General features: G+C 38.6%; 1 protein-coding gene across 4 annotated transcripts; it reads left to right on the top strand.

Moving 5' to 3' along the window:
* Window positions 1–1,808: 1,808 nt before the first annotated feature.
* LOC144207073 (pro-neuregulin-2, membrane-bound isoform-like) lies at window positions 1,809–26,178 on the top strand. Of its 4 annotated transcripts, XM_077732300.1 has the most exons (13): window positions 2,871–3,002; window positions 3,089–3,294; window positions 15,554–15,716; window positions 16,441–16,559; window positions 17,242–17,365; window positions 20,243–20,301; window positions 21,702–21,725; window positions 23,387–23,489; window positions 23,582–23,744; window positions 24,000–24,127; window positions 24,568–24,780; window positions 25,275–25,458; window positions 25,590–26,178. In XM_077732300.1, exons 2-13 carry the CDS (start codon window positions 3,186–3,188, stop codon window positions 26,073–26,075), a joined length of 1,875 nt encoding a protein of 624 aa, XP_077588426.1. In that variant the 5' UTR covers window positions 2,871–3,002; window positions 3,089–3,185; the 3' UTR covers window positions 26,076–26,178. The 4 variants fall into 4 exon arrangements, with proteins under 4 accessions (XP_077588423.1, XP_077588424.1, XP_077588425.1 ...); XM_077732297.1 differs by having other exon boundaries at window positions 1,809–3,294; XM_077732299.1 differs by having other exon boundaries at window positions 1,810–3,294; window positions 23,582–23,702.
* The last annotated feature ends 45 nt before the right edge of the window (window positions 26,179–26,223 follow it).

Below are 26,223 nucleotides of genomic sequence, written 5' to 3'. Positions count from 1 at the left end.
CAAACCTCAAACTGTTGTGTATAAAATAATATAAGTAACTAATAACATTGAACTGTAAGTATGAGTTAAAAACTTATTTGACACTGCTTGTCTAGTTTTGCAGAGCTTTTGTATTCATTCCCCACCAGTTGTGAGGTGTGCAGTCTTTGTCAAAGTCAGAGTACAGTCTGGTTTGCAGTCAAACAACTAACTACATTAACATCAGTTTGTGTGCCCTCCTGCGTCCCTCGAGTGTGGCTGCCACGGCCACTCGAAAAGAGGCGGAAACTCATTTGCCTCAACTCACACGTACGCAGCAGGACGTCTTCATTTTCATTGTTTGTCCACTGTAAATTGTAGTAATTGACGATTGAGGTTGGTCACATGTGTATTTGAATGATTAAAAACAATTACAACAACTTTGAAACCTCGGATGATGATGAAAATCTGATATTTTAACACAAGAGGCTGTTTTAAATGGCCTTATATGTGCATTCGGATTTTCTTTAGACTGACTAATGCGTTTAATAATCTTGTGTTACATCTTTAATTTGTATAATTGTATAAAACTGCAGCTAAAGAAGGGGATGAGGCAGACATAATCCCGTTAAGAGGCCGCAATAACCATGAAAGCATGAAAAGCATATTGTATGACAGCTGATGCTAGAAGTTATTTTCCCATTGCACTCAGTGGGGCAATGAAAAGTAAGATTAAAAAGTAAAATAAAGGTTTCATATTATGTTGCCAATCAAACATAAAGCTATTTTAGAAATTAATTAGTTTTTTGAAAAGTCATGTACTTCAAATATTTGATATAAATGATAAAATAGTTTAAAAACGGAGCTAAAACAATACTTGGTACTGTATTGTCCGAATAAGAATACATTTTTTTGTGCAACCCTTAGTTATTTAAAGGATTTTGCTATGAATAAGTGACACATTCATTTCTGGCAGACTTACTGACCTGGGGTCACGGGTTCAATTCCAGGTCATTCCACCTGTATGGAGTTTGCATGTTCTTGAATCTTTAAAAGAAAATCAGTCTATGTTGACATTGGGCAACACAGACTATCATTGAGATCCACGTGAGAGGTTTGCACTAAATGCATGAGGATAAAGAAGAATGATTAGTGAATAAGTAGACGTCAGAGAAGGGGGTGGCTCACTCAACTGATTCCTGGAATTGGAGCAGCAATCCCAGTAATGTGGCTCTCATTCAATTAATTGAGATTTGGTAGTATTCTTTTAAGGGGGCGGTGCAACCGGTATTAAAAGCGCATTATTAATTGGATCTTAAAGAGGGCAACCAAACCTTCATCCAAATGATGTTCCTAAGGCCTTGTATATGTGATTGGTATTAGGCCTAAGCGCTTTTAGAATCTTGGACAAGCATGTTTCTGGCGTGATCCTCTGCTGAATCCAATGGAGGAATCTGTTTAGTTTAGATATACTCAGAAAATGCCCTTGCCTTCAATTTTCCCATCAGGTGCCCTTTATGACCGTGAATTCATTGATCACGGGATGGTCAATGAAAGGCTTTCTGACCTCTAGCAAAGGACGCTTGGCTGTTGACAGTGTTAAAAGGCTATGTCACGATGAATGCCAAATGGATACCGAAATTGGATATTGGATGGCAAATTGATTCCTGAACACATGAGATGTCAAATTGTTTTTATTTCCAATGAATGTCTTTTTTGCCCTCAACAACTGCAACATGGCATTTTACCGGCAAACAGTACATTGTGCATCAGTCGCTGCGGTGTCTCTCTCTTTACATCACATGCTGTAGCCGAGGACCCCATTGAAAGCATTTCGCAGCGTTACTCATCGCAACCGCAGTGTGTAGCAGGGAGCACTGGAGAGCCACACTGGTCACCTATACGAGAGGCTTGGCAACACGCTATTGTGTCTGTGCATTGCGTACTGCAACCAGGCAACGAGGGGGGGCTCGAGTTCCTTGCATCCACATGCGCACCAGCATCGCTGCTTTCCCAGCTGTTTCTTCTCTCCGGGATTTCAGAGCGTTTGCGCAGGAAGCGGCGATCGGACGCCAGTAGCCGGGCAGGTGATGCTTGCTCACGCAAGGCGCACACATGCGATGATGGGCGCAGGGGACGCGACTGGAGGGTGCGCGCTACTGTTGCACCGCCTCACCGGATAACCGCTATCTCATCCTGTCTGGTCTTCCCCAGCATCCTCTGTACGGACTGACGGATTTTGGCGGACAGCGACTTCTTCGTGATGTATACTTTTTTAAGCGGATCAAAAGCCTGAGCTGGAGTGTTTATCATTTATTGTGATTCCCACTACACGCATAGAAGATTTTTTTTTCCCACCCGGGGAGGCAATGCGCCCACCCATGCGATGCTAGCCTATTAGCTGAAGAGAGAGAGAAGAAGAAGAGAGAGAGAGGGAGGAGAGAGAGAGAGAAAGAGAGAGAGGGAGAGGTTTCAGTCGTGGATTGAAGAGAAGACTAATTTACGAGTCTTGCTTTGCCTTTCAGGAAAGAGGAAAGGAGGCGGAGGGCGGTTGGGAAAGGAGAATGCAGCAGTCACATTTTTTAAACATGCAGAAGAAGTGGGCCGTTTCCGGTTCCTAGGCTGGCGTGTGAGAGCGTGTGATTGCGTGTGTGCGTGTGTGCGTGTGTGAGAGTGTGTGCGCGCGTGCGTGTGTGTATGAGTTGGAGTGTGCGTGCTAGTGTGTGTTATTGAGTGTGTGCCCCCCCATCCGAGGCCAGCAGCCGTATGGGGAAAGCGGCGGCTCACACAGATGGCATGGACACTTCCACAAGGTCTGCCGCTTTGCCTCTCCCCTGCCGGAGCTCGATCGCCGCCGCCGTCTCTCTCTTGCAGCTCCCTCCGCCGCCCAGCAGCACTGCACCACAGCATAGGCTGACGGTATGAGGCTTGATCCAGTGCATTTCTCCATGCTGGTCATCGGGGTCTCGTTCGCCTGTTACGCCCCGAGTCTCAACTCCCTCCAGGACCAGGCGTACCGATCAGCTGTGGTCATTGAGGGCGAGGTGCGCTCCTCCTCCCCGGAGAACGTCTCCTCCCGGGAGCCCTACAGTGTGAATGTCAAAGTGCTGGACGTGTGGCCCGTCAACAGCGGCGGCCTCGAGAGGGAGCAGCTCGTCACCGTTGGGGACTTTAGTTCCGAGGCCCCGTGCACCACGGTGGAGAAGGACCACAAATATATCTTTTTCATGGACCCGACCGGGGAGCCCTATGTCTTCAAGGCGTCTTACGCCCCCGTGGATGCCAGCGAGCCGGAGCTCAAGAAAGATGTGGAGAGAGTGTTGTGCGAGGACTGCGGTAAGTTCCAACGGCGAGTGAGTGAGTGAGTGAATGAGTGAGTGAGGGCCACTGGAACTGAAGGCGAACGAAGGGGGGGACCGGCTCGCGCGTGCACGTGCCGAGTCTATATACAGGGGGTCTGCGCGTGCGCATGCGCCAGCCGATTGACACTTCAATACCGCCATAACCCGGTCACCCATAATCAAATGAGAAGCATGCTAGGAAAATGTGTGTGCGTGCGTGTCTGTGCGTGTATTTGCGCGTGTGCGTGTGTGTGTGTGTCATATGGATGCGCGTGTGCTAGTAGAAACTACCCCTTCTCTCTCCCTCCCTCCTTTCCATCCACTGCAGACTCCTGCTGACTGGTGATCAGTGCATTCTGACTCTTTGAGCAGAGCCAGCAAGATCTGCACCATCACAGATTAGAGTGGAGCTCCTGTGTGTGTGTTTATGTGTGAGTGTGTGTGTGAGGACAGAAAGCTTGCTTGCATTGAGGTGACCTTTGTGTCTGTTGCTGAGGACTGTTGCCAGGGGCCAGTATATCAGATGTCAAATCATGACATGCCTCCCAGTTGTGACTGCAGTGACCTGTGAGCACAGGGTTAGGATAGGCCATCCCGTTCCCCGGGTATCTGACGGAAAATAGTGTTTATGCACACGCATCTGTTGCACTTTTAGCTTTTAGTATTTTCAAGCAAACTCAAGTGACGTAGTACTTAGGGAAGGGATAAGGAACTGGGATGGATGTGTTTGGAACTTATGGGAAAAGTTTAGGGAATGCTTTTCACTCTTTCGGGCATCATATTGGACATAAACAGGACCTTAGAGGAAGACCCTTAAAGCCTTAATAAGTTGAGGTCAAGGATTGGTAACTGATGAAAACTAATATAAACAGAAATAATGTAAAAAGTACTCTGTCAACATTGAACTTTTAATAGTTGTAATGAGGGAATGTGACATGCCTTTCTTGGACATTTATAATTATTAGTATTATCTTTTAAGTATACCCTATTTTGCAGACTTCACATCCTGCCAAAAATGTACTATGAGTATAAACAAAGCATCAAAAGTCAGGGTAAATTGCATTTCTAAGGGGAAATTGATGTTATCAGCAAACAAGAATAAACACTATACATATGTTAAACTCACAAAATTAAAATGGAGAACAATAAGTACCATTAGTTCAAATAACTACATAAAAAACACATCTCGATCACACTCCAATTCACTAACCAATCCAATTTTCTTTATTATTATCACTTCTGTCAACTATGGAAATAGAAGGCTGGACTAGAATGCTTTCTCTCTTTCATTCTCCTGTCACTTCGAAAAAAATAAGCATATAAGTCACACCCAAGAATAAGTCGTAGGCCCAGCCAAACTATTAATAAAAGTGACTTTTATTTAAAAAAATAAGGTAATAATGGCAATGAACATTTCCCTATAACAGCCTACCTCTCATTTGTCTCCCTAAAGAAAGCAACTGTGTAGCTGGAATCAAATCACTCCATGATACAAATTGTACAGCATGCCATCTCTCACCTAGAAGTGTTTCTTTCCACCTTCCAATTTCTTGTTTTTCTCCAGAATAACATTCCATCTGCCATCTATCTGTCTTTGGTATGTTTAATAATCAACACTGCATAGCATAATTGCAATGAACACCAGTTTTGCAAGTGTGAATAGAAAATGTCTTGACTTTTGTTGTGTTGAAAAGAAACTGTATAAATCAAAAATAATCTAATTAAACCCTCGGAAGGAAGTTGAAACAGGAAGGAAGTCAAACGTCTGTACAAAGAGCTCATCTAACAGGCCAGCTAACATTGTGAGGTTCTATTTTTAGCTCTGTGACATGCTAAAATGATCAAGTCATTTATTTATGACATAGCTGTTGTAATCAGGGTTCAGTGTGGAACATACTTTCAAAGCAGTGCAGAGATTGGCACTCTGAGATACAAAAGGCAAGGGAAACAATCCATTGTAGACCTTTAAAAGCGTGTGTTAACATTATAGATTGGATTAATCAATGTAATATATTATAATTCGATATAATATAAAACCACAAATGGAGCTGGCTTTCATTAGAAGCAGCTCAGCGGCTCTCTGCAGACACACACCCTGAGTCTAACCAATCAATGCTCGGGACTAATACCTGCCAGCCAATAATAGCTGTCTTCTGGAAACACATAATTTTAATCTCTGTATTTACATTTTTGATTGTGCCTTCGGATTTAAGAATTGATTTGTGCTGAAATATTTTCAAGAACAAAAGCAACTTTATTTTGTGTTGCTGAGACTTGGAAAAATGGAATATTCCATTCATGCAAACTGAATTGAATTGGATGTTTCTTGAATGAAATGGAATATACTGTAGGTAAGCAAATAATTTTCCTACAAATGATCATAATTTGCTGCTGCAAATGTTTTCCGAGAACTTGTACATCTTTTTTTTTCTTGTTACTTAGACGGCACCATCAAGGCTTGGCCACTGTCTATTAAATCTTAACATTTACTGTAGAAACGTCTGAAGATGATCCATTTGTAATGGCAAAAAGAAAACAAATTCTGCATTTAAAGGAATGGTAAAAGTGATAAGTAGGCTTTTTCACTGTTGATAAATTGGATTTACCACCTGCTTTTCCCTCCAGCACACAATGTTCACTACTTTAAACAGTAATATGCACAGATTCTTATTTCCTTTTTATCCAGATGTTCCCAACTATAGTCTTGCATATCATACTACATTCTTTCAGCATTTATTTGAGCCTGCACTTGACATTTACTCACATTAATGTTAAAATCTGGAGAAAGTAATGTAGTTAACACTAAAAGCAACCATTGCAGTTCCTTATTAAAATAGTCAAATCTCAACTAATCTTTGGTTTCTGGTTGAAAACTAGGTATGAGTCTGAGTGTGAATGGTTGTCTCTCCTTCTACCCTGCGATTGGCTGGTTACCAATTCAGCTTGCCCCCCTACCTTGTACCCGTAGTTATCTGGCTCCAGCACCCACTGCGACCCTTCTGAGAATGAATGAATTAAAGATACTTCCTAAAATACCATTTTTTGAAGGCCATAAACTCCCATCACTGATTCTCACATCACTTTTTTGGGCATTCTTCCCTGCTGTGGCTGGAGAGTGTTGCAAGTTATGACTGTCCCGCAGTTAGTCAGGAAAATTGAGGAGTTGAACTCAATGGTGAGGAATGATCTGATGCTATGACAGGACCACCGGATGCGACTATGATTAATTCATTCACTCCCATTGACAGTGAAAGACATCAAGTCTTTATCAACTGGTTTAGCTGGCTTTAAGGTACCTGCTTCAATGCCAGTGATATTTTCCAATCAATTTGTCTGGATTCCTATTGTTTCCAGCTCTTGCCGTCAATGGCAGCCCCTTAGTTAATATCCTAAAACTGATAGTTGCCAACATTTTATCAAGTGGGAGAACAAATATCATAATTTTTAATATTCTCCCATAAACTGCAACAAGCTAGAGGTGACTCAAGGTGAGGTCCAATTGTCAAGATTTTTTACACTCTAATTAAATTAGTGAATCTTGTCAAAGAGTATTTATGAATGGATTATCAAGACTCATACAGATCCATAACTATTGAAACTGTACAATACAAATTATTTATGTTACGGCTTGCCTCTGCATAGTTGAAATCAAATCAAAAGCAATGATTCAGGAAGAGGTCGTATGTTGTATTGGAAAACAGTAGTCCAGAGTTATTGACTTTGTGCAGTGAGTCAGAAGTCGGGATTTGAATGTGTGTCAGCGGAGGAAGTAAATCCCAAAGAACATGTTTTCAGGGAGATTTTACCATACAAGTTCAAACTAGAGGCAGAATGACCATAACACTGTGAGTGAGAAAGAAAGAGGCCTGACAAGGAAACATTTTTGGGTTACATTAATATCGGATCACTGGCGACTACTAAAAGCTAAAAGTTAAAAAGAAAATAATCTGAAAATATTAAAACCGGGAGTTTTTCTGGTGCTCTTTTGGCAAAACCGATGTCAACAATGCTGTGTAAACACTTGTTGTTTTGGGCTCTGGTTGTTAACAACTATGTATTGCTAATATTTAATTAACATCACTATTCAAAGCAGTTTTCTGTAATTTTTATTATTAATAGCTTCTTCTTCTATCACTGTACTTATCATATACAGGGCAGAATACTAAAGAATTCTCACAATAGGAGTTCTGGCCAAAGCCACACCCTTAACTACCTTTCATCAGTATTTTCTTTTCAGACAGGCACATTTCTGGCCAGAATATACAAAGAAGTACTCATGTTAGTGTTTTGATGCTTTAATAATTAACACATTACAATCACCATTACTCTAATAGGTTGTCAAAGTGCCACTCAGACTGACAGACACACTGAACATAAATGGAAAAAAATATCCCTGAGGAGTTTAACTTTCTTGTGTGTGTGTGTGTGTGAGTGTCTCTAGAGAGTCTTGTCACATTTTGTCTCATTGTTGCGTACCTGTGTCTATTTCAGTCACACTGTGTTCTATTTTTGTAGATGGCCCGGCAGTACTCAAGTGGAAAAATGCGTGCATCTGGATTTTCTTGCAGGTCCAACCCTTACACACCATTTGGGAATTTGGTTTATCACTGGGTGTTGCAGTGTAGCAAGGGTTTGTGCTTAAAGATACTCTATGTCTGGCGCATTGACATTTTCAAGGCAGAAAACTGATCCAAAGCAAGGTTGGGCCAGAAAATAATATCAGGTTTATTTGTGGGCCATGCGAGTTAGCATATGTTATCAATTCAATACATCTGAGTAGTTGCTGATGCCATTACAAAATAACCTGGAGTGATTGGTCATATTAACTCAGTTTCCAGTCCATTTGATGAACATTCATTCATTCATATCCGGACCTCCAGCTCAAAAGTACTGACAAATGTCTAGAATCATCAATGGCACTTCAGGAGTTATTTTTATTCACTAGCATAAGTATGGCAGATATGTTAAGATATGTTAAGAACCCATGATCATTAATATTATCTTCATTATCATAATACAATGAATACAGTAACCATCAGGATTGGGTTGAGATACAGGCACATGCACACGTTTAAATACCTAAAATTTATCACCAACTTATTTGTGGATGGCCACTCTCATTGTTTCTTACCACAATGTCTCAAAATTATCTAAAATGTTCATTTGTAGATATCGCTATGTAACATATAAACCCCTCCCATTTAAAGGGAATGAGAGAGTCGCTTGGATTGGCTGCAAATAGAATCGATTACACCTGTTCGCACCAATACACCCGCTCTATAACCTGTTTGTGCTGGGTATAAAAACTGCTATGTTTTTTTCTTCTCTTCTTTTTCTGTCTACTTCAATCTCTCATGCTGTCCTTGCTCCATGTCCCCTCACCATGCGGGCATTCACCACCACACACACAAACACCCTCCACCAAAGCCAGTCAGCTGTTGCTGCTGTGCTGCAGATGCCCTAGTGTTCTGTCATTAGTGGGGAGATCTAGGGGATGCTATAAATTATGCACACGGAAAAACAGAATGCTGAACATTTCTCCCTTCTGGTATGTGTGTGTGTGTGTGTTTGAGACTCCATATGATAGTATCACCCCGATAAAAAAGTACATCAATGCTTATGTTCCCTGCGATATGATGCCATTGGCTTCATATTAACGCATTTCTTTGTGGATCTTCTGGTTGTTGATTGCCTAACTGGTTTTCTTGTCCTTGCTTGTGTTGCGTGTGAGAGTGTTTGTGTATCGGCACGTGTGTGTGTCCTTGGTGGTGAATAATGTATCGGCACTCATCTTTTTCCAAGAGTCAGCCTCAGTCGAAAGCTCATGCCTCTTAAAGGGGACGATTCACTGCCACATGGCTTAGTTTGTGAATGAGGGAGGTCTTGGTGAAACCGTGAGCCAAGGCATATACTAGCACACACGCAGAAGCACACGCTACCAACACGTGACGTCAGTAAAGTGCATATTTTCAGCAGAAATGCTCTGGCTGGCTCATTTTAGATGCTTTTTCCCCAATAGTAGAAGTACATACTTGTAATAAACAGGCATTTAAATGGAGAGTCGTTATTTTTGTTACAGCATTTAAAAAGTTTACACATTTATGGAAATGTGTTTTGGATGTGCTTGTGACCAGCAAGATAATACTTGATATTCACAAATTATTTGCAAAAGTGAAGTACTTTTTGGCTCTCACTGTGTTTGATCCCACCACAACCTACTCTGATTGGTCTATTTTACTTGAGAAACAAAGGAATTTTATGATGTTCTTTCTAGAGAAATCATCGGTGCACAAATGTATTCTATATTTAGTTTCTTTTAGTCTACTTGTGTTTGATTGTGACAGGTAGCGTATCTTTTTCTGTCTACCTGGTGACATCTTCTCTTGGACCTAATATTGACTCGACTCTGTGGGTATATTGTGAGTAGAGAGATAAAGAGAATATTAAAAATAAATAGAAATACTACAAGCTGAGGAATGATTACATAAAGCTATTGAAGTATCACATATTTTCACACACTAATTAAATAATATCTTGTCAAAACGTATTCAAGCACACTATCAAGACTCAGACAGATTGATAATTATTAAAAATTGTACAAAAATGTTCATTTTCATTATAATCCATATTATCACTTGTCTTTAACACAATTAAATCTTCTGTCAGCCATAACGGAGTTTTCCCAAGTATCATGTTAGGTTTATTGGCTCATACTTTTCAGGCACCATATTCTTCTTCTTCCCTGATCTCCGCAATAAGAGTGTTGACATAAAAAACAACACCAGACAACTTCAAACAATTGTTTCGGGTGTTATGCTCCCTTGTTTTTAAAAGCATTTCTAAAATAGAAGAACACCAGTAAGGACCCTGAGGCACACCACAAGATTTATATTGCCTCTTAATGGCACTTCTAAGTAGCAACAGGGTAATCCACTCCCAGTAGTCCACTTTTAGGCTTTTCAAAAGACCAATGGGACATTTTTTGTGCGATCGAACCATTCGCCACTGATGGAACACAGATGTGATCAACACCTGAACTGTGCTTGTTAGTCTTCTCTACCTGCCTCAAGCTAATATTGTGTGTGTGTGTGTACATGTAAGGTAGGGCAAGGTTGTTTCAGGTTAAAATGAGAGGTGAAAAAGGGTGAGGTGAGAGGGGGATAAGTGTTAAAGAGGGGCATGGTTGAGGGGAGGTAAAGAGAGCAGAATGGAAGAACCAGGAATAAGACACAAGTGAGAAAGAGAGGAAAAAAATGAGGGTTGAGATTTGGAGGAGGAGGCTAAAAGAGGATGCCATACTCTTAACCGAGTGTGAGCCTGACAAAAAGGAAGGAGGCAAGATGCAATAAAGTCTGATAAGAGATACTCTGGAAACAGGTGGGAACCAAAATTCATCCATCCACCCATGGACAAGCACCGTCTATTTGTTTTTTTACGCTATGTAAATGCTGATGATAATTTCAGTCCATGTTGTCAATATAGAAAGGACAGAAAAAGTCATTGCACTGATGTGCAACATGACTAAATATCACTGTAGCACATGTATGTACTCATTTTCTTGCACAGAAGGGCTCATTGTTTGGACCAATTGAATGTAATGACAAATACTATCACAAATTGCTCACATGGTGAGGCCTTCTCTTCCCCTCATGTTGCTGCTGTGCAGAGGTTAGTTGGGTGGTACTGCATGCAGGCCTTCTGTGGCTGTTATCCAACAACTTACACACATACACAGCACACACACACACATATACACACACACACACACACACCCTCCTTCCTCTCTTTTTCTCTCTCGCTCATTCTCAATCTCATTTTCCCTTTTCTTTCTCCCTTACATCCGCTATCTCCGGCTCCCTCCCTGGTTTCCATGGTGACAGCTGTGCGCTGCAGAAATCACACTGATCGGCGAATGAGATAGAAGAGGCTTCCTCTTTTATACATGAGCAGAGACACAGACATGCGCACAAAATTAGAAACAGGAAGTGTGTGTCCAAACATAACTCATCAGGCTCGTCAATAAGAGAAAAGACGTGATTTAGATGCTATAAAACGGACTAACTTAAAATAGATACATGTTTATTTAACCTGGCTAGCATTTGGTGTTCAAGCCAACAAACTTACGTCAAATCTCTTCAACAACTCGATGATACTTTGACAGAAATTGCAAAAAGATTTCACTTTTGTTGATGTCGACTTTACTGAATGGGAGAAGGGGGGCGGAGGGTGGAGGGAAAGGGGGTACAAGCGTCAGCTGACCTTGAGAAAAGGACCTCTTGATGGATGGCTGTTGGGAGCGCTGGTCACGTGTGATTGGCTGGCGTAGATGGCCACTCACAGACTATTGGCCGCACTCTACCGTCCATTTCAGAATCCCCTCAACCCCCCAGTGCTCTTGCTGAGGAATCCTCCCATCACTTAGTGATACAGAAGGCTTGGATCAGCAACTTTGAGTGCTTGAATGCACACACACACACACATATACACACATATATACACACGCGTACATTGACACATTCAGCTGCACACACTACAGTAAATATTTATAAATGTATGACAAATGTTCCACTTAAACATTGAGCAGTTTCTGTGTGTCACTTGCAACTGCAGATTGAAGCTGGCTTTGGTAAATGTGCTAAACATCAACGTCACACGCAGCTTTTCATTATTGAGCCACTGCAAAATGGTTTCACTCTAATCCCTCTAATATTTCTCAGTACACCTTTGCCAAAAATAGATTATTTCACAAGTCCTTAAGAGAGATTTTGACAGAGTTCACAAGATGGATGTTCTTTTTACTAATCCCTCGGTGGGCTGAGATTGAAAATATAGTTACTCTATATTAAGAGTCATTCAAAGGTCAGCATCAGCCAGTAATATATTCTGCATCACAACACAGCTGTCGCTTTGGTATGACTTTTGTATACCCAACACTGGCAGTAGTTCTCTTTTTGGTTTAATTGTATAACAACTAGAGGTGTTTTTATAAATGGATTCCGCGTTAACGGCGTCATATTATGTTGCACAATCCTTGTATCGATTTAAAATCCTTCCGAAACATTGTTTACACGTGTTTTTTTGATAGAAATAAACAATATCTGGCAGCACTTCTACCCCGTCCACTAATTGGATGTACCGTGCCTTGCAATCTGCCAAAATAACTAGAAAAAGGAGTTTACTGACATGTAGTAATTATGCTCCTATGTACAAGGTCCCATATACAATTTTACTACATATATTTATTCAATAAGTGGAGAGTCATTTCCCAAACAATACATTGAGAACGTGCTATTTCATTTTTTTGTGGTGGTTGGTATACATGAATGCTCAAGGTAATGTTTTGACCCCATTTTTTACTTAAAAAACTGTTCGTTATTGAGTGCTATTCATTCCTTAAAATGTTTTTTTTTCTCCCTAGTATTTTAAATCCTTTCTTTAGGCAGCTTTGGACTAAAAGTGGTTTGTACAAAAGCAGGTGTGCACAAAAAAAATGAAGAATATTTTATAATGAAAGCCTTGTGTTGTTCAAATCTAAAACTACGTTTACTTTGGTGATTACTGAGGTTTCAGAAATACTTTTAAGTACTTGTCAATACCGGTCTTAAATTGTAATGTTAGGATTAATCGGGATTGAATTGAATCATTATTTGTGTATCGTGACATGAATCGTACTGCCAGATATGAGATAAATCAAGATTCTATATTTTATGATATTTTAAAAATTTTTTTTAACAGCTTCTCTCTCAATATGACACATTTTCCTGACTGAGATTTTCCATAAAAACCTTTCTTATACCGGAATTAGGCTGTTTGCCATCCGAGTCACATGCAGATGATTTAATAGTAGGATGATTATCGTGATGCGTCCAGTCTATTCACTCTTATTTTTTCAATCTTGCATTGGAGAAAAACATAGGGGCTTAGAAAAATTCTGCTCCTCTTTCACAGTTCTGCATGAAAAAAAAACAACTCTGATTTGCATCACTGCATGGAACAACCACCTCACCTGGAAACTCATTATCACAGTTGACATTGATTTCCGCAATCTAAACAAAGGGAAAAAAAACATGCAAAAAAACCTCTACTGAAAAACAAACTCAATTCGTGCCTATTCAACTCCTAAATCAAAAACAATTTAGTCTATACAATATAACAAGTACAAACAATATATGGAATACTGCATGTTTAGAAACATTCAAATAAAACAAATCTAAATAAAGACTTGATACTCACTTTTAATACTCTAATTAAAATGAAATATGTAATATTACCTCTATTTTTGCATGACAAATTGGAGGTTATATGAACGGCTAGGGTTCAACGAACATTTGCCAGCCGACAAAAGCATCATGGTGCCCGAGGAGTGGTAGCTGGGTAAAAGATGAGCACATTTGTAACAAGATTCACCTCCTCTTCCACCTGCTTCAGTTGTACTACTCTTCATTTTCACACTCATAAAGACATAAAAGTCTCCTCTGAATGACTGCTTAGGGCAGCCTCACTATTTCAAGCCAAGATTCAAGAAAATGCTAATACCGTCAATTCAAAATGTGCAACACTACATGATTATTTAGGACGGATTCCCTACTTTGAATAACCCATTTTGCTTGGTCAACAGGATAAGATAAGGACATTAATGTCATGTAAAAATGACACGACACTTGTCCCAAGCAACACATAAAATTTTAATAATCTTGGCTTTATGATGTTTAGCCTAAATTAGGAAAATCTCGGACCTTATGTAGCCTTTTTTTCTTTTTTTTTTAACCCAATTTTGATTTGTAATATTCACAATATTATATATGTTGCTTTCTAGTTGTTAACATTTTCCTTTTTCTTTTAAAGGATCATCAGAAATTCCTAATAAAATTTACTGACTTCCTAATTCACATTTATAAAACTCCAATGCAAAGAAAAATAATATTATTTTAGGTAATTTGTCACTGTAATGTCTAAATGTCACATCCATATATCTGGTCCTCCCCCATTTCCGTAATGAAATCTTAACTGCACGTATGGTACATTGTTATTAAATTTCATTTTCCATGATGCCCTTATTGTGTCCTGCAAAATATCCACGTAAAACACAGGACCAAAACACCAGACAGACTGCTCAATGTAATTTATAAAACAATTTATCATGAGATTGCATTTCAGGTACTAATTCAACATATGGGACTATTAGCCAAATGTCAATGTTTCATTGTGATGCTTTTAGCTTCTTTAACGTCATTTATAAAGAAAATTTTGGGAAAAATGCAGAAATAAATTAGCATTCTATCCCTATCAATGGAAGTGAATGAGTTAAATAGTTGTACATACTAGTCCTTTGTTGAAATAGGAACAAAAGCTACATTGGAATGGAAAATCCTGCTTTAGCAATTAACAAGACCATAACACAAGAACATCTGGACCTATCTCCAAGTAAATATTCAAGCAGCAAGCAATTCAGACTCTAACCTTAGCAGCTCCCTAATGTGACAGCAATGATATTCTCTTCTTTTAGTACAGCTCGTTTCAAGGCAGAAGTCATAAAGAGAGGCAGCATCTGCTCATATTGAAATGATTTACTTTGGCATGACTGGGAATTATACATCACTAGTATCTCGGTACGGAAACTGCATCGTTCCTGGATATAACAATGTGTTGAAAGATTGAATTCCCATAATTATGATAGAAAGGGTCTTTTTTTTTTGGCTTATGATAATATCTCTGTGGCCCACCACTACACAAAATGAACTATTTTATTGGACAGTACATTTATTTTCTGACTGATTTTCAGTCCATTTTTTAGGACACACACATTCAAATACAGTTTAAATGGAATATGTGAAGATTTCTATTTAAAAGATGGAATATTAAAGATTTTTTTTCCCTCCCCCTGCGGCCATCAGCAAACTTCAAAGAAAAGCTTTCCACTAAGTCAGTATTGGGATTTACTGGAGATTCTATTGTGCTTTTTGATGCTACAAAGCTGTCTTCTTTTTTAGCTTCAGTGTTAATCTGTAGGACAAAATGTACTTGCGGCAAACTACTTTGGAACTTTTGATTTTATTCCAGGGCTACAGTGTTTTATTCTCTGTCGAGGAAACACATTTGATTGTTGTGGCATAAAAATGAAAAAAACGTGGTTACATCTATCACAGAAAACATTTTGTAGAAACAGCACAGTGTCTTCTAGGATGACTGATAACTTTTAGTCCAAATTGTTTATTCGATCAAACCAAATGTGACGCTAAGTTTTTCTTTGCCAGCCTCTGTTCCAAAGCTGCGATTGATGCAAGGCCAGTCTCTGATGGAAGGGGACAAATTGTACTTGAAGTGTGAGGCGTCAGGGAATCCAAGCCCTTCCTTTCGCTGGTACAAGGATGGACATGAACTTCAGCGAGGGAGAGACCTCAGAATAAAAACTAACAAGTAAGTCCAACAAACTCTTTTTATATTTACATTTCTACACGTAAAAACATCTAAAATTGGTCACTTGGTAGTATCCAGATCTCGAATAAAGCCAAAAAAACATGGCCAAAAAGTAGTACATTTCTTCTTATATAGATGCATCTTATATTATATAAGCCTTAGCCAATCACAGGGCACAAATAGATGAACAGCAATTCGTGCTCACATTAATACCTGAGGGCAATTGAGTGTTCAGCCAGCCTACTCTGCATTTTTGGGGGATCTGGGAGGAAACTGCAGTACCCGGAGAAAACCCACGTAAGCCCAGGGAGATCAAGCAAACTCCACATTGTGAGGACTGACATGTATTTTAAAATCAATTTATATTTTTTGGTTCTAACATAAAAATTAGCTCGATTTCTGTTAGTGGTGGTCCGATTGTGAGTGTGAATGGTCGTCTGTTATTCTGTGGGCCCAAAGGCTGACTGGCGACCAGTCTAGGGTGTAGTCCGTTCAAAGTCAGCTGGGAGGATGCACGGTACTATAATATGTATACTATTATATACAAGGTGTGGTAAAATATGGAATAGGAATAATACTTTGTCTTTTTGTGTGCTTTGTTGTTTTTTATATCACCAAGTCTCGAAATCATTAACATATTTTAAGTATCAAATCTTAATTGGGTCTAATTACTGACATCATCTGATTTTTTTCTTCTATTTTTTCTGTCAATATTTTTTTGAAGAAAAAATTCCAAGGTGCTGATTAGTCGGGTACGTGTGGAAGACTCTGGAAACTACACCTGCGTGGCTGAAAACTCAGTTGGACAAGAAAACGTCACAAGTATTATCAGCGTGCACATATGTGAGCATTATTTTATTTATTACATTTTTTTTTAGGTTGAATTATGTTACTGTACTGGTTTAGAGTAGAAGATTGAATATAGTTCTTTACAACTGGCGCAATAAAAAGTTAAATAAAAAGTTAAGGTGCTTTATTAGCCACGAATAGGCTCTATATTTTTAAACTATCTTTAAGTACCAATGGGGATAAAAATATGCAAGCCAACGGTTCAAATTTGGTTTTAGTACTTTGGTTAATGAAGCTGAACCTTGAACTAACGGTGTGACAGAGGACCACATAGAAAGACAATCCTGGGGAGACTAAGTAAACACAAAAAGACCTTTTAAAGACCCTGAGTGTTAAATAAACTGTTAAAATTACCTCAAGTGTCTATATTATGTGGACGTACATTTTCAGGGAGGTTTTTACCATATTGGACGAGTCTGCCATTGTTTTTTTTGCTATACAATGAACAATTAATGTCACTTATTTTTAAACATATTTAGGAACAACACATCAGGGTCTTTAAAGTCATTCTGGGTCAAAATGGAAGTAATCATTGTCCCCTTTTAGTATGCTTTGTACTACTACTACACGTTTTGAATAAGTAGTTAGGGTTAGGCTTAGGGTTAGGCATGTGGCTTTCTTTTTAAACTGAAAAAAAGTATTTTAACCAACATTTATATCATATTTCCCTTTTTAGTAACTACCACCACTTTGTCATTGGGTGTGAGCCATGTGAGGCACTGCAACGAAACGGAAAAGGCCTACTGCAGCAACGGTGGAGACTGTTACTTCATACATGGTATTAACGAGCTTTCTTGCAAGTAAGTTGACACTGTTGTTTCCATCTTCTCACTCAGTCCTAAAGTCTCGCCTCTTGTTGTCTGGCAATCTTTTGTATTGGCCCAAGGACTTGCTTTGTGTCATTCTTTTCTTTGTCCTCTGTCCACTGGTTGAAATATACCCACAAACCTCTGCAATGAGCATTTTTTGTGTGATTGTATTACATGCAATAGACAACCAAAGTCCCAGCTATGAAGGATACCATTTTCAAAGTGCTGTTACCGTGAGTCTATACATTTAGTGCATTGCAATAGTGATTGAATAGCACAATGTTCTTCTGCTTTATGTCCATTGAATAGAATATCAACCAAAGCAGGGACAAAAGCTGAGAATATAAATGTATGTAGTCTCATAAGTCAATCAAACCTATGTTGTGCCTCTATTTCAAGTACTTCCAAAGTATTTTTTTTTAAGATCAAGGTCTTTAAACTACCGTGTTTTTACAAAAATCGTTGTCGGGATAAAAAAACAAAATGTGGGCAAAGAAAGCAGTGGAAGTTAAGTGGTAAGGAGGGAGAAAAAACAACAACAAAACCTATTAATTCCATGTTAGTCTAAGCCTTTTTGTGTCTTCCACCTCACTCTGCTCTATTTATAACGCTGAGAAATTGTTGTGCGGACATTTTTAATGGTTTTCGCTGTAATTGATTAAAAATGCCAGTTATCTTTAAGAAAGAAGAGAAAAAGGGTACTCAGCCAATTTTTTTGGACCACATATATATGCATGAGGGGAGACTGATCCTTACAGTTTTAATCTTGTTATGTTGACAACATATTGTTTAGGCTATAGAAATGTATCGCTGGCTTGCTCTGTATGTAGTGGATTTTAATATTTTTTTTAATTATAGTTTGATTTTTTTACTAAATTAATAATACAAAAAATATAAAATGAAAAAAATGAGTGGTTATATTCTCACTGATCAAATATTAGATATGAATTCTCTAAAAAAAACAACTGAATTAGAAATAGCCTCAACTTTTTTGTTAATTTGAAAGCACACATACGTTAAACAAAAAATAAAAATACATACATCCAATATTAACTTTGTGGAACCCCACTGTGGAAAGAAATTATGAATAATAATCTTTAAAAGATCATATATTTAGTTTTTCCTTCCTTTACATGTGCAAATAATTTACTATGAACATGTAATTGGTTTTAGCTATTTACTATTTGGCTCACTATCCGTTAAATATTTATAGAAGAAAAACAAATGAAACAGTCTGTTTGCAGTTGAGTCAGCAATATTAATATTGTACAGTAATCCAAACAAGTGATCCTGAAGACCACTTATTAAATAAGTCAGATATACACACAGCAGCTATCAATTAAAAATGAGCTGTGAAGATACTTTTTGACAAGCTTACTTTTAGGTTGCTGCCAGGGAACAGAAGAGAAAGAAAGCCAGCTCATCAGCTGAGAGACATTTCCATAGTTGTGAACTGCCAAAAAACAAACTCCATGAAATTTGTAACACACAAAAAAAAAACAATAGCACATCACAGGGCCATTGTTGGATGCTGCTCATTTAAATGACTTTGATAGGAGCAGTAAAGTATCCATTTCCTACAAAGGGACAGCAGCCAGTTGAAATACGGCATGAAACTGGCATTGGTTCACATTATTTCATTTTATCAAATGAGATGAATGACATAAAAAGAGTTTCCAGTTTCATTCTGTTCCATGCTTGGAGGCTTCATCCTCAACTTTGGATATTTCCAGCTTCCCCAGAAAGATATAGTTCTTTGAGGGCAGGTCAACCTGGAAAAAACTTTAGATTATACTATTACAAGATTCAAATTGTGAAACAGTCATATTGTTGCTTATTTTTCTCTAACATGAGCACATTTTTTTGCATAATATTATGAAATTTAAGTAATATTTGGACAAAAAAGTCATACAATTATGTGATTAAAACATTACATTACTTATTTCTCCCTCACTCGAACTGGAAGTTGTTTAAGGTTATATTAACAACTACTTTTGTATTACATAGAAAAACCTGATCTGATAGAATTGGAGGTATGTGTCCATTTATCTTAAACCTGAGACAGCACAACTGGAAAACTCATCTAGTAATGGCTAGGACCAATTATTACAGTGATGTAAAATTATCCAGACATTAATATATGCAGACTTTTTTTTAATAGATCAAATGCCATGACTTCTACTTGTGGCTGGCCCCAAGCCAACCCTTGTATTATTCAGGAGCTTCAGAACTGAGGATATCCCATAATATTTGTTTTATGTATTGAAATATATATACACATCAGCCAAAAAGTTTGTTCTCTTCGTTTAACCTCATCAGAAGTAGTTTTATCTCCGTTTTTTAAAGTTAAAACTCATTCAGTGCCAATATAATACAAATTTTGTGAGGTACTGATGTAAAAATGTATTAAGAACTGCAATATCAAAATTACTTTAGTTATTTTGATCATTTTTCTTGATAGGCAATGCAAATGTTCCTGTCAAAATTTGCACTTTACATGTTTATGTTCGTCTGTAAATGTACTTGTAATTGTAGTAGTTAGCAGTTTGCCCCTCCCACATGAACTCCCCATAGTAGCATCACATGACCTTCATTACTGTGATGATATCCTCATGACATCACTGTTGTCATATATAAATGACAGTTATGTGATAGTATACAGGTCATCTTTTTCCTGTAATTGTTAAATAGTTTTTGTTTCTAATTCCGCATTCTTTGTGCTTTCTTGTGTCTCCTCCCTCCCCCTTTTTCTCCTCCTTTCTTATCTGTCCGTATTTGTCCTACTCCTATTTATTCCCAATATATCCCCTTATCCTTTACCCCAAACTCCTTTTTCTTTCCCCTCTGTGTCCTGTTTCCCCCCATCAGGTGTCCCAATGACTATACGGGGGACCGCTGTGAAAACTCCGTCATGGCCGGTTTCTACAGTATGTTCATTTGCTCTTGTCTGTCTCCTTTCATTGAAATGCAGCATGCTACATTAACGGGGTGGTGCATACTGTAAATACTTTAAATGTGTGTCTGCATGCTTTGTGCTCACTTGTTTCTATGCGAACCTTTCTTGCTACTTGATACGTGTACAATTTCAAAGGTTACTTTGGATTTTACTCAAAGTTAAAGTCCAATTTTTAAAAAATTAAGGCCAAATTGCAACCCTGAAGCAGGATACGCTACTATATTTCTTTTTTTCTCTCTCATATAGTCACCAGAGGCTTTTTATTTTATCCAAAGTTACACTATTTATTGGGGATGCTCTTTACATTAATACCTCTATATTTTACTAAGTATTGGTTGGACAAGGATAAAGCCTTAGTACTGCGATTGTTGTTTTCATCATCACTGTAAACACTTTATATGTTATATGCTGTCATATTTGCATGAACCTAAATTGTCACATCTTGCTTTGGAATAACATCAAAGTAATTGTAAAACAAAGATGAGAATTTGAATCATGATAGTTGAAAGTTATATTTGCATAAGCAGCAAAAGTAAATCCTTAAGCTGGGCCTTAAAGCACATATTTTTTTCCGGTACAATTTTGATACTTCTACTGTACTCGTATATTTAAATAATATAGTAAACGTAATCGACTTATCTTAATGTAAATGTACTTGAAAGTTTGTCGTTTCATTTCCATTGCAATATAATATATTCCAATATAATTTTGATGCCATATTCAAGACTTGTAAGTCTTGTTTAATATTGCTTGTGTCCCCTCCCCACAAAAGTATATATATTATTATATAATATAATATATATGTATATATCTATGTATATATACTCTATATAAAAAAAAAATCAAAGGAAAGACATCTCCATTGTTTGTACATCATCTTTACTTAATTAAGCATTTATGTTTTTCCACTTTATTGTATTTTTGTACAAATGTCCAATTTTATACGAATAGGTTTTTGTCAATATGGCAGTCAGTGATGTGGCTGTTTGCCTTATCTTGGTCCGTGTTTCTCCGCATGCCTTTTCCTGCCTGTTTTTAATTTAAATTTTATTTTGATTTTAATTAGTTTGTTCTTGATTTCTTTCATTTCCTCCCTTTTGTCTTTCATTTCTGCGTGTTTTAGTTGTTTTTTTTCTGACATTTTTGGGGTTTACAGAACTGAGGCTGTGTGACTTGTCTGTCTGTTACTGGACGGCACATGTGTCAGTTACCCTGACTGACAGATTCCACAGCACTAATTAACTTCCTGGTTCAGCAAATACAGGGAAGGAACATAATATACAACAGATCCTCTCCAAAGTGGACATTACCGCTGACCCTTGTCTGTCTCTTTCCTTTTTTTTCCACCACAACAACTTTCTGTGCTGGCAGAGCTTCTCAGAATTGAATTTATGGGTATGGAACATTATTATTTATTTTGCTGTGCTTTAAGCGTTTGCCAAGATTGTGTCAAAGTCACACACATTATTGTGCTACTTTCTTTGTTAAAGCAACAAACCTGTCCCTCCTTTTTTTTTCCTCCGCCCAGCAACCTGATTTTAAGACATGCAACAATCCCTCTTCTTCCTTCTCTGCATGCATTCCTTTATAGACTAACTTAGTTAAGGAGAAAGAAAAATGATAATTGAAACAAATACCTTCCAGCTAGAAAGGCAAAAAGTCATTTTAAGGGGTTGTAAAAGGGCCTTAGAAATGGACTGGATCACTTGGAAGATTAGAGCCACTACCCAAAATAAGAGAATATGAAGAAATGCTTTGGGCCATAGACAAAAAAAAAAGGCCATGACCATATTGTTTGTCCTAATTGTTTTGTCCTTGATTGAGACAGTGTCTGACTTAAATCACAAATGCTGTTAGCTCCGCTGTGCAGGCAAAGTTGCCTTCCCAATTCCCTTTGGTTTTCTGTATCAGTACACAGAGATCCATGCACAATTCAGGGTCAAGGCTACAAACGGCTCATTTATTCACAATTATGTCCTTCATTTCTAAACCATAGCCTCCCCAAAGTAATACATTGGGTTAAAATGATATAGACTTACCTCTGGTTATGTCAAATAATAACAAATGTGTGTACTTTTCAAAATAAACCTCATCTTATATACCAACACTGAACTCTACTTAACTAAAGTAAAGTAAAGAGGGCTTGACCGACAAGCTTTTCAAATCCTATTTAGGTAAGCACAGTCTTATGTTACAGCTTCTGGGGACCAGTTCATTTTCCTGGACTATTTGGTTTCTCTGTAGACCCTGTCCCTATCCTGCTCTCATAATGTTTACTGCTGATGCTTCTTATCTTATTTTTGTCCTTTACCCCTCTTGTTTTCCCAGTTTGTTTCCCCCATCATTGTGTTTTTTTTTGCATGTGCATCCTCAGCTTTCAGTGTTACACCACAGTAAAGCAAATTCAAATTACTACATTAATCTCACATGTTTTGACTGTCATTGTAGTGCAGAATAGTTTTCATCCATACTACAACAACTACTACCACTACTACTACTATAACTAATAATACTAGATAAAACATCACTGGTAAATTAATCTGAAAATATATTTCCTATTGCCCCAAATTTAGAGGTTTTAAAGAGCATGATCAAATTGAATGCTATTATTGTGGTGTAAATATTTTTCATTTACTTTTTATAATTTTGCTTTGCATCTATGCAACCATTTCTGTTCCCTCATAATAATGTGTATATGTTGTCTTTTATGTGATAGAAGAATTTTTTTAACCGAAATATATATAGAACTAGTATATTCAAAGTAAACAACGATGTAAAACAAATGTAAATACTTCATACATGATAATATGACTCTGGTTGAATTTATTTGTTCAATGTAAATCAGGTGAAAAAGACATTATGCAAAAAAAAAAATCTAAATAATATCACTTTTTTTGAAAAAAATAGTATTTATTATGTAAAGCACTGCAACTCATTTATGGTGTGTTCATCCTGCTCATGTTGTATTTGTCTTTCTGTACTGTCTCCAACACATGAATGTGTGTGTGGCGTGTGTACGAATGTGTGTATTTGCACGTGTGCCTTTCATTTCACAGAGGCCGAGGAGCTCTACCAAAGGCGAGTGCTGACGATCACAGGAGTCTGTGTGGCCTTGTTGGTGGTTGGCATTGTCTGTGTGGTGGCCTACTGCAAAACAAAGTATGTCCAGAACAAATATTACACACTTTTCAGTGTTGTGAAAGACAAACTGTCATTTAAAACACTTTTGTTGCATATGTTGTGACCTACAGGAAGCACAGGCAACACCAACTTCATCAGAACCAGAATCAATGTGTGGAACAACCTAACCGCATGCTGGCCAACGGGCCCAACCACCCCGGGCCTGGTCCCGAGGAAATTCCCATGGTTGATGTGAGTCCAAACAGTAGAAACATACAGCAGAGACAGGTACAGGTAATTCTAATGTCAGAATGGTTCAATAGACAGGACATTGAGCACTAATAGAAACATACAAAACAACCCATAAACCGGCATTTATAGTTCCATTGTCTATTGTTTATCTTTTGTCTATTGTTTATCTTTTATAACCAAAGATGGGAGAATAACCAATTAAAACCACTTCATATCCAAATTTAACTATAACTTAAAATGCATCTAGTTGTTTATTTTTTTTTCTCATAAAACTAAAACCTGGTTACATGTTTACAGTACATCTCCAAGAGTGTCCCTACCACCGAGTGTGTCATCAGCCACGGAGCTGAAGGTGCCGGCAACTATGCTGGCAGCAGAATGTCGACGCGCTCACATCATTCAACCACTGCCTCACATGCATCCAGGTACCTCTTACATGCACTTTTTCAGTGAAAATGTGTTTTATTCAAATTTTAGATGTAAAAGCTCTAATTCATCTTAACCAATTTCAAGGACCCAGTACTACATGCAAAACCCTTTAAAAAAATTCTAAAAGTAAACCAGTTTTGTATTAAATATGTGTAAAACACAAAATATGGAGGAAAGCGATAAGGAAATTATTTATTAAGCTGTTAAAATTAATGAGACATGCCAAGACATTTTCCATTGGGATCAATGTGTGTACTTCATGACAATTTCAAAACAGGATGATATAAGATAATACTTGAATAGAGAGACATTGGTATGTAGATGAAATACCACTGCACTATATAGTAGTCCCCATTGTCATCTTGCTTTACTCTGTCTATCTGGTTGAGCAGTGCTACTGTAACCTTTTAAAGTAGGACTTTGCTTCCATCCACAGACATGAGGAGCAGACATGGAGCATGGAGCGAACAGACAGCATGAATTCGGACTGCCAGTCAGGTGGCCTGTCCAGCTCTGTTGGAACCAGTAAATGCAGCAGTCCAGCTTGTATGGCAAGGAGGGCACACTGGGGCTGTACAGATGTAACCAGTCCGGGAATGCACTATGGAGATTCTTACGACTCGCTAAGAGATTCCCCTCACAGTGACAGGTAGCAAAATTCAATGTATGCATTCAGTGACATTTTTGGGAAATGTATACATTACATGAGGATAAAGCGGATCAGAAAATGAGAGATGCTATTATTATTCTTATACCTATCTTCAACTCAGTCAGTTTTTAAACAAATGCATTTATTTTGACATGATACACACACTCCAAAATTATAGAGGGTGTTTGAGAGTGCAAAAGCACACTTATTCTGCACTGTTTCTCTAAAAATGGGTCTCACTGAGAGACTCTATTTAGTTTCTGGCGACATCAAGTGGCATGAAATATGAACAGTTTGATTCTTTAGTCTGGTTTAAAGCGGTAGTCAGTAGCAGTTGATAAACTAACAACAAAGAGGATGCATTGTCAACAAAATGGTGTACAAAGATGAGAAGTAGACAAACACAATTAGTTTTTACTGGACTGTGTATATTATGCTTTAGGATTTTTTCAATTCTGTCGGTGTATGGTGTTTTCCCGTCTTCCTCCATTCAGATACGTGTCTGCATTGACCACACCAGCTCGCTTATCACCAGTGGAGTTTCACTACCCACCGCTATCCGCCCAAGTTCCAACTTTCCACATCACCTCACCCAACACAAGCCACGCTCTCTCCTTACCACCTGCCGCTGCAACCTATCACAGAGATGAAGACCAGCCGCTGCTGAGATGCCCTGATGTATGTTCACAAGTTATATACGTATATTATTACCCAATTCAATTTGATTCTGACCATGTGTAGCCCAATTTGTAGACATCTAGCATCCGGGTTAAAATACTGGTGTAGCAAATGTATATTTTGTGTTTTAGGATCGCAGTTTGTACAGGCAGCCTCGACGACCGCGTCGACCCTACCTGACAGAGAGCACAGGAAGTCTCCCATCCAGTCCCTACCGACTCCCCGACGAAGAGGCCTACGAGACCACGCAGGAATACGCCTCCTCCAGGGAACCCATCCGGAGTCGACGGCGCCCGCGACGCAACCGCCTCAACGGACAATCTCAGAGGTCAGGGGGCCTACGGGACTACAGGTCACAGAGCTTCAGCCAATCAGAGGAAGAAGAAGAAGAGGAGGAGGAGGAGGAGGAGGAAGACGAAGCTCAGGGGGAGAGTACACCTTTCCTCAGTATGCAGAACATGAACATGGACCTGCCTTTAAGCGTGCCGGCTTTCCACTCGTCGACGGGGGCCGAAACGCGGACTCACCGAGGGCTGAGTCGGCCTGGGAATCGAAGCAATGGGCACAGTCGGAGCTCACAGTCGCAGCGATTCAAGTCAGACAACATGCCCCTTTAAGATTGACCCTCCCAAAGCCCCCCGCCCCCTTACCCAAACCCCACTTTTCCACCCATGCAGCCCCCCAATCCCAATCCCACAGCACACACACACACAGACACACACACACCACCTCGCACACACCTCTTCCTTCCTTCCTTCTTCTGGA

This window comes from Stigmatopora nigra, chromosome 14, assembly GCF_051989575.1.
Source record: "Stigmatopora nigra isolate UIUO_SnigA chromosome 14, RoL_Snig_1.1, whole genome shotgun sequence".
NCBI classification, from domain to species: Eukaryota; Metazoa; Chordata; class Actinopteri; order Syngnathiformes; family Syngnathidae; genus Stigmatopora; species Stigmatopora nigra.
This window is presented reverse-complemented; position numbering and strand designations above follow the sequence as displayed.